General features: G+C 46.6%; 1 protein-coding gene across 1 annotated transcript in view; it reads left to right on the forward strand.

Moving 5' to 3' along the window:
• The window catches only part of LOC119181815 (uncharacterized), a 155,743-nt gene that overhangs the window by 111,633 nt on the left and 27,917 nt on the right, over positions 1-16,193 (forward strand). Inside the window, exons 10-13 of the mRNA XM_075875202.1 lie at positions 5,110-5,243; positions 6,600-6,742; positions 8,146-8,227; positions 8,934-9,087. Of these exons, the coding sequence (XP_075731317.1) occupies positions 5,110-5,243; positions 6,600-6,742; positions 8,146-8,227; positions 8,934-9,087 (513 nt within the window). The remainder of the gene's footprint in view (positions 1-5,109; positions 5,244-6,599; positions 6,743-8,145; positions 8,228-8,933; positions 9,088-16,193) is intronic.

Below are 16,193 nucleotides of genomic sequence, written 5' to 3' on the forward strand. Positions count from 1 at the left end.
GACATTGTGCCGTCTTGAGGTGTTTCGCTCCTAAAATTAAGGCGTAGAACGAATGGAAATAGGCCTTGCCGCGGTGGTCTAGAGGCTAAGAAACTCGGCTGCTGACCCGCAGGTCGAGGGATTGAATCTCGGCTGCGGCGGCTGCATTTCCGATGGAGGCGGAAATGTTGTAGGCCCGTGTGTTCAGGTTTGGGTGCACGTTAAAGAACCCCAGGTGGTCGCAATTTCCGGAGCCCTTCACTACGGCGTCTTTTGTAATCATATGGTGGTTCTGGGACGTTAAACCCCACGAATCAATCAATGAATGGAAATAGCGCGACAAAACGTGCGACAAGTTGAAAAAGGCTACAAAACGTGTCCCACGCTTTTTTTTTTTCGCATCATTCATATTCATCGCAGCTTACCAATTCGCGCAACAACAGTCTATTCTTGAAAAACAATGTCCACATGCGTGGTGGTTTATTTTTTTCATATGGGGCCTTTTTTTTTTTACATATGTGGCCCTTTGCTGTATCTGCATGCGAGTACGTTCTTGCAACGACGATATGCGGTCACGAAAGCGCTCTCCACTCTCGGTGGATTCGCATTTATCAAAACGAATGGCCTTGCATAAAAAAAAAACAGCCCCAGCAGCAATGTTGATGCTTTGTGTACAAGTACAAGGCGAATGCAGCCCCGAAGAAAGGGAAATAAAAATAAAAACCACAGGCAACATGGAACGCATTCAAGAACGCATGGCCGTGCATTGAAGGGAACGTGTTTAATTCACAATACCCGCTCGCACATGACTGGATGCAGTCAGGCTAGGGTTCACAAGAGAAAGCAAATGGGCGAAAAGGCACTAACGCCTCCTTTCAACGCACTCACGCTGGACGGCAAAGCCGTTACGTCTTCTCACCCAACATTCTTTGTTCTTTCTTTCTTTCTTTCTTTCTTTCTTTCTTTCTTTCTTTCTTTCTTTCTTTCTTTCTTTCTTTCTTTCTTTCTTTCTTTCTTTCTTTCTGTCTTTCTTTCCACTCCACGAAGCGCGCAGATTGCATCTTCTCGCGGTCATCCATCACATCTTCCAAACTCGGCACCAACAACGTCTGGACAGCAGCGGAGTACTGGCCCCGCCTTCTATATGAATCAGAATCGTTCTTTCTTCTCCACTGTCTGTCTCCCCCACGTCTCTCTTTCTCTCTCCCCCCTCTCACGTACTTTACTGTTTTTTTTTTTTTTTTGTGCCAGCCGGGGCATACATGGCTATAGATGTGACTAGCGAGCCGCATACATCCGTATACAGCTCCTGTTTCTTCTCCGTTCCAATCTGTGTTTTCGTGCCGAAGAAACATCGATTACACAGTTCTTATCCTTCTGTACTACTACTACTACTACTACTACTACTACTACTACTACTACTACTACTACTACTACTTGTACTACGTACTGCTACCATGTGCTTTACGGGGTCCACTACTACTGGAAGCGGTAATGTTGTAGGCCCGTGTGCTCAGATTTGGGTGCACTTTAAAGAACACCAGGTGGTCGAAATTTCTGGAGCCCTCCACTACGGCGTCTATCATAATCATATGGTAGTTTTAGGACTTTAAACCCCACATATCAATCATTACGGTCTTCTACTACTACTACTACTACTACTACTACTATTACTACTACTGCTACTACTACTACTACTACTACTACTACTACTACTACTACTAGTCATTTTCTTACTACAACCACTACTGCTACTACTGCTTTAACTACTACCTACGTTCACGTCGTCCTCGTTCGACACCGAAATTTTCTTGGGTGCGTCACCCCTTCCCTGTATGGGCACGCGCATGCGCTGACGCGCCTGCGGATTTTTCTCAATACTTTTTTTTTTTTTCATGTGTCCCCGCTTTATGATTGTGACTGTAGCGCCTGTTGTTTTCGCTACTACAACATTATCAGAAGAACTGTGCTCTCCCAACGAGGAGCTGCCTTGATGGGCGCGGAGCGTTCGTATGCATACTTCAATTCAACGCCTCCTAAAAAACAATTATGCCTGGAACGTGAGCCACGAACGCGCTACCCAACCCTCTGATTTTACCCTCCTCCTTCGGTACGAAGGCGAGCGTCTTTGACGGCCGCCCCCTGCGTACACAGCAATGTTCTCACAGTTGCCTCCGAGCAGCCGCCATGTCACGTGACAGAGCGGTAAATGTCACGTGACTGAGCGTTACAGAGGCGAGCGGTCTCACTCGGCGGCTGGTCGCAACACAAGGCAGGAGACATGGCCTCCGAGATTACGTGCTGGCAGGAGGCTCCCAGTTGAAAAGAGAGTGACGTTCCTGGCATAGTTTTTCTAGGAGGCGTTGTTCAACTCCATATAGCTCCGCACTGCATGTTTTATTTGTTGTTTTTTTCTGCGTTGCTTGTTTTTTTATCATCGCTTCAAGCGAAGTGCAAGGGCAGGGCCATGAAAAGCCACGGAAGGAGTTATCTTGTGAGGAGAGGGGGAATGCTGGGTGAAATAGTGAATGGTGGACGGTCAGGTCAACGCTGCTTTTCTCTTCCCGCCACACTCGGCCTGGGGTTGTGACGTGAGCTGCTTGGCATTCAAACGAAGACGGATCTTCTGGGTTTTCCGCACCAAAGCCCCGAGCCAACCCGGATTAGAATTCACTCTCTTTTTCGTGGCATGTCATGACCGTTGTCCAGTAGTTTTCTTTTCTTCAATTTATTTTTTTTTCGTCACGTGTGAGTCTAGATATGCTGTGAGGTTATCCGATACGCTGGTTGTGACGTTATCGGCGAAGTAAGTGACGTTATGTCGAGAAAGAACGCATCTATCAACGTAATTGTGACCAAAAAAAAAAAGAGAGAAAGAGGAGATGTTCGCACTTGTATGAGGTGATGTAGGTTCGGGGTTACTTAGAACATTGACAGATGAGAGCCTGCCCGGTGTCACAGCAACACAGCGTTGTCTCGATAATCTACCTATTTCGCAATGCCACGGCACATGTACCCTTCCTCTAGTTAAAGTGTAGTGATAAGCCCTTTCATTTCGGAGTCCATCGTTCTAGCAATAACAGTTCTTCCAGCCCCTACCAAAGTCTAAAACGCCAGAGGGAAGCGCAAGTAAATGAAAAGGGCGGAATGTGGCGCTTGTTTACTTTTTTTATGTAGTATATGAAAGTACTCAAAGGGCCTACACCTGCAGATATCGGTCCGTTACCGACTTCGAAAACTCTTGTGGCGTGACACCGTTATCTTCCCCCTGTATAGTACATAATGACTGATTCTTGAGGCATTGCATTTTTCGTTAACATCGGACCGGTTTAAGCCAACAGTATCTTGTCCAGCGCGAGTAAAAAAATAAAAAAATAGGGACCACGATGACATCAGCTCACGTCGCCTAGCAACTGGTTGCACAGCTGCGCGCCGGCTCGCTAGCGTGTTGCGATACGCTGCTTTGCCTGCCTGGATACTGCGCGCAACCGCTCTGTCGCGCCAGACGTGACGTCATCGTTAAACGCGCATGCGCTCCTTCTTTTTGTATAAAGCCGGTGCGTGGCGGCACCGTGCGGTGCAAGACGCAGCTTATTTAGAAGCCACAGTTGTGGCTATTTTGCGCAATGAAATAACGAGGAAACTGGGTCAAGAGGCGCTCCCCTGATGCCTTCCCTCGTTAATTCTTTGCACGAAATAACCACAGCTGTGCATTTTATTTGAGCATGAACTGACTAGCACAACAACGTGTACTTATAGATTTCAAGACGCAGGTAAGGGAAGACCGAAAAAGGTTCTCACTGCCGTTGAGCAGGCCTACTGCAAGTCGCGGCATTCTCCCAAGCAAAACTGCTGAACTCGACTCGTTTCACAACTATAGTCCATGACGTTGTTCACACGGCGAGAGGTGACTGTTCTGGACTCAACCAGAACACGACAGAATAATGCAGCACTTCGTAGAGCCAGGAACAGCTATAGTAGCGTTTGCTAGACTGTCCGACACATCGCTACACGCAAAATGTTTTGTGTACACGGTCGGAACTGCGCATGAACATGCCCGAGAGCATGGCCACGCCGCCGCAAGCGAAATGCGGGAACACCCGTGTTCTTGGATTAACGTGCAGGTTAAGGAATCCTGAGGGTCACAGTTCAACGCGAGGCAGTCCTCCCACGCGCACTGCGCGGCGTTTTTTTATTCAGTGCAGTTTTTAGTGCCCGAGTTCCAACAGCTTGCGTAATAAGCGAATCGCATACTTGTTGGGAGCTTCAGCCTCAATGTACACTGCTCGACGATCAAAACGCAACACTCGAAACCCGTGTCTTCCGGAATTTAAGGGTGAGAGGGTCCGTGACATGTGCATCGTGACAGCATTCCGTAGAAATCCGTTCATTCTGTGGTTCTCAGGGGCGCCGGCAGAGTGCTGCTTGCTATGGCGAAGATACTCCGCTCCCGTGCCGTGTGAAATGGCTGGAGATGGCTAGCGTGAGCTACGAAAGATCGCAGTGCTCCGTCGGTGCCACCGAGAACTACAGTCTGAACGATTGTTTGCCAAGTGCATTGACTCACGTCACAAACGCTCTCGCATCCACAGCCACCCGCACCTTTAGAATAGACACACGCTCGGAGTATCGCGTTTCATTCACCGGACACAGTATAAGCACTCCAACTAAAAGTCTTCGGGGGTCAAAATTTTAGCAAAAGCTTCATGCGCGCTTCATGTCCGCCATGTTGGTGTTAGTTAGGGTGCTCGACTGTTCGATCCAGACCGTGGCGGCCACATTTAGATGGAAGTGGTAACCTAGAGGCCCGTGTACTGTGCTATGTTAGTGTACGTTAGAGGACACCAGGCGGTCAAAACTTCCACAGCCGTCCACCAGGGTGTCTCTCATAATCATATCGCGGTTGTGGGACATTAATCCTTATTGTTTTTTATCTTAGAACATAAACTCCAAATCAGCGTTCGAGCCTGTAGTATCGCTTGTGACCTATATATTTATTTGCTATGCATTAGAACCGCTATGTAATGACAGAACTGAAATTGACAGTTTCGAGGGGAGCCCACTTCCCGCAAAGTCTCGCTGCCGGGCGCACGACGACGACTGCTGATCACAGCGCGTGCTCTCCCGCAGGCCGAGGGTCACTTTGCCAACGTACTGGTCATTCAGAGCAACGACCAGGTGGTCACGGCTATGGACAAGGCCATCGGCGTCTCCTGCACTTTTGACGTTGGCAACAAGACCGAGTTCGCGTCCGCCAAGGTCTCGTAAGTATACCAGCCTTGCGTGGTTCGAGTGGCAAAGCTGAGCCCTACACGATTTATATAGAAGCTAGGCTAAGAAGAAGAAAAAGAAGTAAGGAAATACAAGGAGGTTGACAAGAGCCACGTCCTGTTTGCTAACTTGCACTGAGGAAAGGGCTAAAGGGGTGGAAAGGGCGACGGAAGAAAAAAATAGGGCCGGAATCACGAGTACACTTGAGAGGGCACATGAAGTCTACAGGCTGTCCCTCAGGACTGTTGACTTCAGGTATTTTGGTAGCGCTATACTCCGGGTTGGCGCACTTGTCCTTGTTTCTAGAACTTTCGTTTGCAAGAAATGGGCTGAATTGTGTAGTGCCCCTCTCGGACTATATAGTGTTCGTTTGTGAGAATAAAAGAACGGCAAGGGGGTTAACCAGGATGGAGCTTTCCTTCACGGAGGAAGGAGATGAAGAGTTCGAGAGAATTTTTTAGACTGTGGAGCTGTTGACACATTCGTATTTGATCGCTTACCTTTGCTCTACAGTAGTTTTGGCACCACATTGCACAGTTTAGCCAGTCTTCGATCGATATACTTTAAGTCAGAGGAGCTCCTTCATCTTTCAAATACATTACGTTTACACGACCGGAGGTGACCGTAGTGGGGCTTGCCCAATGCATTTGCCACATACCTGCTATAGCAGCTGCTTAAGTTTTGTGGACCGGAAGTGAGAAGCGGAGCGTGTGCATCTTCTGTCTATAGCATACCCGCTAGGCCATTTAGCTGCACCTTCTTCATTTTTTAACGAACCGGAGCTAAGTAGCTTAGCTTTCTTAGTTCATGTGACACATAACCCGTAAGGCTTCTCAATTTTCGGTGGACCGCTGAAAGGAGTAGTTGAGCGTGCACAATTTTTGTGGCGCATGCCCACTAGAAGCTATAGCTCCGATAGCGGGTATGCGTTAGGTTAATCTCTGGGGAGCGTATGTGCTCCCAGGGATTAACCTAGACATCGAACAACTCCGCTGTTAAAAAGCAAAACAGAAAAACAAAAACACTGTCGGTGCTTCCGCTGTAGTAAATATTTCGCACTCGGTGCCAGAAACATTTACACGGCCCAGAGGCCTTGATAAAACGCAGCACCTGGTTCCGCGGGTAACAAATATTGCGTACCGTAGCAATTAATTAGGAGATCCCAATTCAGTTTATCAAAACGTGATCTCCCTCGGCACATAGATATATGGTAATTCCCGCGTCTTATAATGGGCATTTAAATGGTACTACTCTATCCCGTTGAACAGAAATATTAAAATGCAACCAGTGTGCTGATGACTAGTACTAATAGTGTATACCACTCACGTTCGCATATGCTTGCACTTCAGGGACCCGAGACAGACGGATCACAGCCGGGGAAAGCCTCCACTGCCGGAGCTGTCGCTGCATATTCTGGACATGCGAGGGAACGAACGCGAATCGGTGTCGCTGGGCGAACTGGTACGCGTTCAGGTGCGCATGTCCGAAGAAGGTAAGAGTTCTCGGTGACCTCTGCCTATGAAGTACTGATAACTCGAATGGCTCGTGAAGCCAAATCAAGTTAAAGACATCGGCGATTGGAATCCCGGCGTTGGTGCAATCTTTCTTGCCGCTTCTTTGGAGGTTCATGAAGGACCTCCTTGAATAGCTTTTTGTGCAACTTCTTGAAACCTCTTTCGAAAGAGCGTCAAGGCGATGTCGAGGCATTGCAGAAAAGTCGTTTTAGTTTCCTTTGCTGACGCTCCTCACACAGTGTTATCAGATAACACGCACAAAATATTTGAGTTTTATTTTAATTTTTTTTGCCCAGCGTCTCCTAGCCAGCCCCACCACAATGGACATCATTTTCACGAGCCATGTGTTTGCAAACTCTGCAGCCCGATTGTGACCTTAATCTCTGTTGTAGTCGCTTGACAATTTACGCTACGTGGTTTGCGTACGTCACGTGCAACTGATAGCAGACGCCAGAGCTGCGGCTAGTACCCCACAAGGTGATTCGCCTTCTGATTTACATGTATGTCTGACTCTATTAACACGTCACTGTAGGACCGCCACCTTCATATCAAAATCAGAAGTGGTTCTTTTAAGGCAGCAGAGTTAAAAATTTTTATATGTTGAACACGTTCCGAGGCTACCCGCTGCTCTTTCTAGGGTTCTCGACAACACTGGTTTTGGTTACAGCAACTACACGAAAACTTCGTGTCAGTACTCCTCCAAGGGTGCCCATGCCCTTAAGGATCTCTTTTATCGCTGCTGCACCCTCAGCAGTCACACTTCCAGGATAACAGTTCTGGCGCCGCCCCTGGTAGGCTATCTTGCAGCTTGAATTCGAGGAATCGCTGGACTTACGAAGATGAATAAGCCTTTTCGCGAGATTTAGATGCAGTATCGCTGCGATCAAGAGTACCTATAATCTGTGTACGTTATGCAGCTTACACAGGCGGCAATTCTATCAAATGATTCTGCGTTGTTCGCCACATCGTCCTCGTTTTCTTCGTCTTATGGTTCACGAGTGCTATGGGGAGTGCGTGAGGTATTTGTGAATGGTGTTCTAAAGAAGAAAAACAAGGTGTCTCACAGTTGAGTTAGTCATTCACAAGTATTAAATACTGGATAGCGCCGATTTAGCGCTAGCACAAAGGAAGAATATTACTAAGCAGGACAAAAGCTAGTCCTGTGTTAATCTATTTCATCCATCATTTAGCAATATGATCAAACTAAATCATCAATGACTTTTTGTTAAGTTATACGTTCACAACTTGTACACATGCCTTCTCTAGACGCGGAAGCTAATCTCCATCTTAGTGGTTTGTGCAAATGGTGTGAGTAAGCACTTATGGTCAACGTTAGCTCCAACAGTATCGCGGAATAAGTTGTATTTTCATTGCTTCCCAGACACGTACGGCATCTTCATCAAGAACCTGATCGCCCGCGATGGAACGGGTTCTACCAATCTGACGCTGATCGACAAAACGGGGTGAGTTAATGATGTGACTGCTTGAAATTGTTACTCGAAATAATATGCCCAAATTCGGAAAAATAGGTCTTGTGTGCGATTCTCCGCATGGCTGCTTGGGCATGTTTTAAATCCATGCCGTGAAAGTGCACGACCGATCAATCCATCAATCAATCAGTGAATGAGTTGGTCAGCCAATCAATCAATCAATCAATCAACTCATTGTTGTGAAATATAAAACAGTGAAAACTTGCTTGACGCCAAATTGCAGAAAAATCTATTTCCTTCTTTGCCTGAAAACAGAGGCTTCAAGCAAATGTTTCAGCCTCTAGTTGTCCTTGCCGCCAATAGTTACCTGCCATATGAGAAGTGTCATTCAATACCATGGAAAAATTCCTATTTTCAGTTAAGTTCACGCCCCATGAACTTTTGCGGTTGGGTGTGCTCGGAAGCGTTAAAAGGAACTGCTGCACACTGGGCTTCTTTGCGTCTTATCTACCCCCTACATTAGAGCAGCAACTCTTTACGACTCGCGAAACAGTAAAGAGTAACCCTAGTAAGTGAAGAAGTATATACCTCTCAGGCCTATGTGTTCCCAATGAAATAACGTTGAGGTGGAACCTATCAGATATACAATTTTTGCTAACGTGCACCTTCATCGTGTCATTCAAGAGGCGTACACTTGAATGCATTGCATGGGCACACCTTTGTGCATGTACCGGCGCAGGTGTCCCGTGGAGGCCAAGATGATGCGCGAAATTCGCACCATCGACTCGCACAGCAAGTCCCTGGAGAGCTACCTCGAGGCGTTCGCCTTCACCGGCAGCAGCACGCTGGAACTCGAGGCCGAAGTGGTCACGTGCCTCGAACGCTGCAAACCGGTGAGTCACTAAGCACAGAAATAAAACGCATTGCAGGAAAAGCAATGCAGGAAAAGCAAAATTTAAACACACATAATCCATTGTGCATGCATTCGGTTAAGACGACTCGATAGCGCATGCAATATTTTTTCTTCTCAGCCGACGTATTGATCCTCCCCAGGACTCCTTCGAAAGCCTTCTCCACCTAACGCGTTTCTACACTGCCTTCAAGATCAGAGGCATTGCAAATTTTTTGCACGTCATGCGGTTTTACACTGCCTCCGTGATGAATCCATCGAGCGACGATCTCGTGCGATCTCGTAATCATGCCACATCATGCCACATCTCGATGACCTGATAGGGACGTTATGACGACGTCACAAATTTTGACGCTCCGTGACATCGTGCCGACGTCTCATGGTGGTGGCGTCATCACGTGACGATGATCTATCGCATCACTCGTGTTTGGCACCGTCGACGGTCAGTTTTCAAGCTTGATCAGGTATTTGAGGCTTTTCGCCTTAATAAGGAATGGCTGAAGCATAGAGTTTCAATCAGAGTTACCCAATCGTACGAGTTGCGGAACTGAGTTCCAACACCCGGAACGCAATTGGCCCATCCTGTGGGGCTTAGCAGACTGTCACGCCATCCGAAAGCGCCAATGCAGCACGCAAAGGTATTGCGTTTATTAGTTGTTTTTTTATCACCAGCCAACACGACAATCTGCACACTCCCGCGATCTCGGGCAACGGATGCCCGGATTTGGATACGTGGAGTCTACGGGGAGTTTCGCAACTCGTATGATGAAAGAAGTCTTGTTTCCATGGGAGTCACGGAAGCCATAATCTTGGGTCATCAACGAGATTTGCACATTGAGGGTTGTAATTTCGCTGCGCGTAAGGAGCCCTCGCAAGCTGGTATTGCACAGTTAGCATCGCATTGTCATTGAAACTAGCGTCAGCTTAAGAAAGACCTTTTGTGTTTCGTTGGTGTTCCGGAGGGCCGTATGTGATAAAATTGCCCGCAGCTTCCCTCGGGGGAACACTGAGGAGGATGCGGAGCATATAATTGGTTAACGGGGTGTTAAAGTGCGACTTACTTGGGTCGATGGCTAAATTGGTTAACGTGGTTGTGAAATGGGGTGTTAAATTGCGACTTACTTGGGTCGATGGCTAAATTGGTTAACGTGGTTGTAGGAGGGGGTGTTAAATGGGTGAACACGTACACACGTATGCGAAAGGGCGGCGCTGGTCGAAGGAACGTCGATTATTGTGTTTGTGGATTCGTTGGAATTCATTTCACCGCGACCTTGGACGTCGACGCGCCGTACAAACCAACCGACGAGCGGCAACTGAGCGAGCGAGTGCCGACCTTGATTATATATACAGCTCGACGGCGCATGCACTGTCAGCTGTTGAATGTTCTCGAAGCGCGACGCCACATGCGCGTCCACTGAAGAATCAGGAGAATTGTAGATGTCGAACGCGGTGTGTAGAGGAGGAAGGGTGCACAGATGGTGGAGGAGTGAAGCACGCGCGGTGTGTAGAGGAGGAAGGGATGCACAGATGGTGGAAGAGTGGGCGACGGCGCGACGGCGCATGCGCGCACGTCAGCTGTCGAATGTTCGAAAAGCGGTGCGGACGGCGCGGACGGCGCACTACAAGGCGCGAGTATAAGATGCTTCCGCATCTAAAAAAAAACTGATGGTAGAAAAGGGGGTTGCCGTGGACGGAAACAGAAAACATGATAATAGTGATAGAAACTCGAAACTTTATTCATCTTGGGAATACACCACAACTATAACAAAAGCCGGAAATAACAAAATGAATTGTTTTGAGGGCATTTTAAATATACGCTCTCTTTATTGCTATGAGAAAAGTAATTGAGTTTGGAGCAGGAACAGTCGCTTATGCTTGCTCAAAGTTTGAGAAAAAAAAGTGATATCTTGTTCCTCCTTCCAGTATTTCCTATCGCCCAGCTGAAGTGTTTTATATACGCTGAAACTTTACTACACTTGTCATATGTTGCTTCTTGTGAGTGGCTATTAATTGCGCGCTAGCAGCTTGAGAAGTACTTGCGCATTACACTAGAGGCAGCACATGGATTGCTGAGAGCTTTCTAAGTGGACGTTCTGAGCGGCTGGCCTTGCACGTTAACTCATTAAATTATTTAATTAAAAACTGGAACTGCGCTATGAGGTAAAGCCGTGCTCCGTGTATATACATATATAGGAAAGAGAGTAGAACTTTTGTAATCAGGACGTATTGCTGCTGTCATTTAGGGTGAGCACGGCGCGTGCAAAATATTCTCTAATACGTAAAACCTGTGAGCTCATGAAGAATAGCAGCTAAAATATGCGGTGACTAACCTTATCGAAAGCGGCTTAGCGTCGAACATAAATGGGAGCCATGGTAGCAACAGCTACGTGAAGCGTAGGGGCTTAATCGTTGTGACCTAATTGCCCCGAAGCTAAAACGAACACAACGTAGAACCGTAAGAGGAAGGGACCATTGCGAGAACGAGGGATTTTAAATTAAGTGCGGTGATGGAGTGGCAGTGCTCGAAATGAAAAAAGAGATGAAAACGAGAATTGAAGGGCTCAAGGAAGATTATGCACCTTTTGAGGGGTTTCTTTCTTTCTTTCTTTCTTTCTTTCTTTCTTTCTTTCTTTCTTTCTTTCTTTCTTTCCTTCTTTCTTTCTTTCTTTCTTTCCTTCGTTCTTTTGTTCTTTCTTTTTTTCTTATTGAGCTCTGAAAGATTGGTTGAAACGCCGCTGTCACCGTTTTGCACTAGTCAGTACCAGGTGCTTCTCGCAGGATCGGGAATCTGGCTTTGCTGTTGTATATAATTGCTAACTGCCGAGGATAAAAACCGCAATCTACAGGAAATAGCTTATTGTAACTGATAGCTTCTGCCCAAACGAAGAAAGAGATCGGTTAGAATATATTATAAGGGAGGGGTGGGGGATAAATGATTTAGAAAAAGAGGAATTCCGGGGGAAGCTTCCGCCAGGCCGCGCAAGCCTTGAATAAGCAAAACGATTCTGAAAGCTAATCTGGTCAATTCTAAGCCTTCGCTTGGTGACGCAGGTCGTTTCTAGATTGCTTTTTGTAAGTTGCTGCTAGGCCTAAGCTAAGTGATGACGGGTTGTTTCTTCGAGAGGTTCACGTTAAGTCACAAACAGTCACAGACACAAAACGGGCCTGTCGTTGTTGACGTATTACGCCTTCCATCGCTTCGGAGTCTTCTGGCAGCTGCCGTTGCATTTCCCGTTTCCGAGTAGTCACTCGCTGTTCGTACTCCGAGTTCTTCGGCTGAACACCGTCGTTTCGCGGCCATTTCTTGAACCAACTGTTGTAATCTTCGTTTTTGGTATAGAGCAGTGGTAGATTCGCCATGGTAATCTACTATCTAAGGTACTCGGCTACTGACCCGCAGGTCGCGGGATCGAATCCCGGCTGCGGTGTTTCCATTTTCGATGGAGGCGAACATGCTGTAGGCCCGTGTGCTCAGGTTTGAGTGCACGTTAAAGAAAACCTGGTGGTTGAAATTCCCGGAGCCCTCCACTACGGCGTCTCTCATAATGATGGGGTGCTTTCAGGACGTTAAACCACCTTTAACCACCTCGAGTTCATGGTATATACTAGTTCACTGTATTCATGGCACTGCGGCCGAACGCTCGCTAAACCTTTCCAAAAAACCAAGGAGGTTACGCCCAGCGAGTATGACGTAGCAAACTTTTTCAGTCAGATAGTGCTAAATGTACATGCCAATGGCTGCTAATGGGAAGCAGCGGAGGCGGAGGATTCGGCTTTTACTTTCTTACGGCTTGCGCTTCGTATCTACTTCCCATTTTAACCACCTCGAGTTCATTCATGGTATATACAAGTTCATTGTATTAATGGCACTGCGGCTCAACGCTCGCCAAACCCTTTTAAAGCTAAGGAGGTTACACCTAGCGAGTATAACGTAGCAACCCTTTCTTGTCAGATAGGGCTCAATGTACATGCCAATGTCTGCTAATGGGAAATGTGAGACAGGAGAAACACCTAATAAGCGACTATGCCCCTGCCGACCAAACTTGCTGCAGCTTGAGCGGTGCAGACCTTTCTCTTTAGCCTCTCGGGTAACGAAGGACTGCCGGTGTACTTAAGTGTGCGTCGGTGTGTACGGTGTGTTGCTGGTGTGATGACGAGCGTGATTTTTTCCCTGGTACGTGCTGGGGCTGTTTGTTTTCGAACTTTAAGCAATCTGGGTTTTTGGGAGGCTTGACCGGTGATGCACCAGGTGCCTGGTGCATCGCCGGTCAAGCCTCTCAACTACCCAGATTGCTTAAAGTTCGAATACTCATAGTTTTGATTAATACACTGAGGCATTATTAAAAGAACAAAAACAACGTTTAAGTTTAGCATTTAAGTAGGCGAATAAATTTGAAACCTAAAAAGAAATCAACTTTGCCAAAACTAAAAACTTCAAGAACTCAAGTGCTGCTGTTTTTATAGCTATTCAATCAAATGGTTAGCTCAGTGTAGTTGCAGCATAATTTTTTACCGCCATATAATTCGTCATCAACTGACCTGGACATTCTTCTTATTTCTCTTAGACGCTAAATACCATCAAAACTCATCAAGAATTAATCACTACTCGCTGCCTTTGTGTTTATAATCGGAACAAAAGTCAGCCGATCGCGCTAGCGAACTACTTAGGCTTTGCCTGCGGGCACACAGGGTCATCTTGTTGTTTTTTTTTCCCCCGCAGGGCAGGTAATTCAATAAATCACGTGATCGATATAGACAGGCCGGCACGTTGCCGCCATTTTCTATCTGACTAATGGACCACGTTTGACCGCGAAACCCACCTCAGCCTCCACCCTTTCTTTCCCTTCTTCTCAGCTCCATTATCGTTATGCGACGAAGCAGCGCAGCCAGTGTATAGTCAGTGGGCAATTTATAAATTGAGGTCCCACCGAAAATCAGTTTGCCCTTTCACTCACCCTTACACGGTGGTCGGCGCTATACGTCTTAATTGATGTCCGCTTAATTAGGCTAAATCGCTTCGGGCGAGCTCCACGCAGCACCTTATCGCTCAACTGCTTTTTGCCCATAGATACCGCTCTGTGACGTGCTTCGCGTAACCTTCTACCGGTTAACTATTATTTCATTACGTTTTCTCTATGTGGACTACCCTTTTGATTGTTTGCGTATCTGCGTTTTGATCCCTGACCGTTTCTCGAGGCGCTGCTGCGGTTCATCACTGTCGCTCTACTCACAAACACCATTATATATATATATATATATATATATATATATATATATATATATATATATATATATATATATATATATATATATATATATATATATATATATATATATATATATAATGGGAGTGATAAAGATGGAAGGCCGGAACGACACGACAAGGAAAAGGGATATCAGGAAAGATGCGCTTTGTTCTTGTTTTTATGTTCTCTGTTGCCCGCATTCTTGATTCAAGTTCGCTTCAATTCGTTGCTCAAACAGCGTATTAAGGTCAGGTATTGGGTCATTTCTCATACGCGTTCACCATGGAGGGGCACATTTTTCTCTACGTAGATGGAAGTGATTGACTTCTTCTTTTCTCTTTTTTTCTTTCTTTCTTTCGTTCTTTCTTTCTTTCTTTCTTTCTTTCTTTTCCGATCCTTGTTTTGTCGTTAGCTAATCTCACCGATCATCAGAGCAATTCTACACTAACATCTCAATTAAGACGTCACCTATGTGGTAATTTATCACCAAACGTCAATATTAGTCAGCAGATCTGGCTGACGTTACATTGTGTAAAACTGCTTTGGAGAATGAGAGAACGTTTCATCCCAACGTAATGTAAACCATCATATTTTATCCTATCGAACGCCTTCAGTCGGACCAACGTGTTCTTTGTTTCATACATTCTGCCTATAATCTCGTAAAACAAGCAACGCTACCACTGCTTGCTTTCTTCCTAAGTAAGATGGCTGCTAAGCGGCATTGTTCACCCATTTGGTTCACATTCATGGCGGCTGCACGTCGAAGGGGTTGAAACGGCACGAAATGCAGTTTATTTTTTATTATGGCGAACGATCTCCCTGGTTCATGAAAAGCGGAAATTTCCCCGTCGGCATCAACAGAAGTGATGAAAAATGTCATTCCGTCTTGACGTCACCTTCTTACGTGATCGCAAGGTTGCAGAACACCAAGAGAGAGAGAGAGAGAAGAAAGGCAAGAAGGTTAACGATGTTTGGCACGGTTGGCTACCCTACACTTGGGGTGAGAAAAAGGGGGAATAATAGGAAGAAATAGAAACGAAGAACAGTAAGAAAGACATGAATAAATAGTCATCTCGAGACTACACAGCATGGTCTCAAGCTGTTCTTTCACAAGCGCTCTCGAAGTCCGGTGGTCATTAAGAAGCACAAGAAGGCTTTCGTGGCTTTGCACGTATGCGAAACCGTCGGCCAAGGCCCCAGGATCTTCTTTTCTGTAAGCGGCCGTGAATGCAGCTGACGAAGCTTGGCTTCCATAATACGTCGTTCAGACTGGTATGCTGGGCAATGGCACAGAATGTGTTCAAGCGTTTCCTCGCTGGCGCAGATGTTGCATGCCGAAGTGCTCGCCATTCCAGGGAGACGAGAGTACGTATTCGTAAATGCCACGCCCAACCTCATGCGACACAGTAAAGTTTCAGTGCATCGTGGGAGCCCGAATGGCAGACGAAGTTGCAAGTTTGGGTTGATCGAATACAGGTGCGTGATGGAGAAACCCGACGTATTTCATTGTAGGAGAGACATACGGTGAGCAAGTGATTGTAGTCGTCTTGCAGCGTCCGTTCTCAGGAGTGGTATGGGCGTACGCAGGTCTTGGTCTTATGCGGATCGAACACCAAAATTCGCGATGTCAGTATTCCGTCACACGATGATGTCATCACACGACGGGGGGCTCCAGCCAACTACATTGACGAGGACAAAATGGCAGATGACACACTCACACGTGTGTGTCGTCTGCCTTTCTGTCCAGGTGATCTCGTTGTAAAGGTCAGACGCTGTAGCGCGCGTAGTGTAGCCTGAGCGTGAGAAAGAAAGAAAGAAAGAAAGAAAGAAAGAAAGAAAGAAA

Source organism: Rhipicephalus microplus, chromosome 10 (genome assembly GCF_043290135.1).
Source record: "Rhipicephalus microplus isolate Deutch F79 chromosome 10, USDA_Rmic, whole genome shotgun sequence".
Lineage (NCBI taxonomy): Eukaryota > Metazoa > Arthropoda > Arachnida > Ixodida > Ixodidae > Rhipicephalus > Rhipicephalus microplus.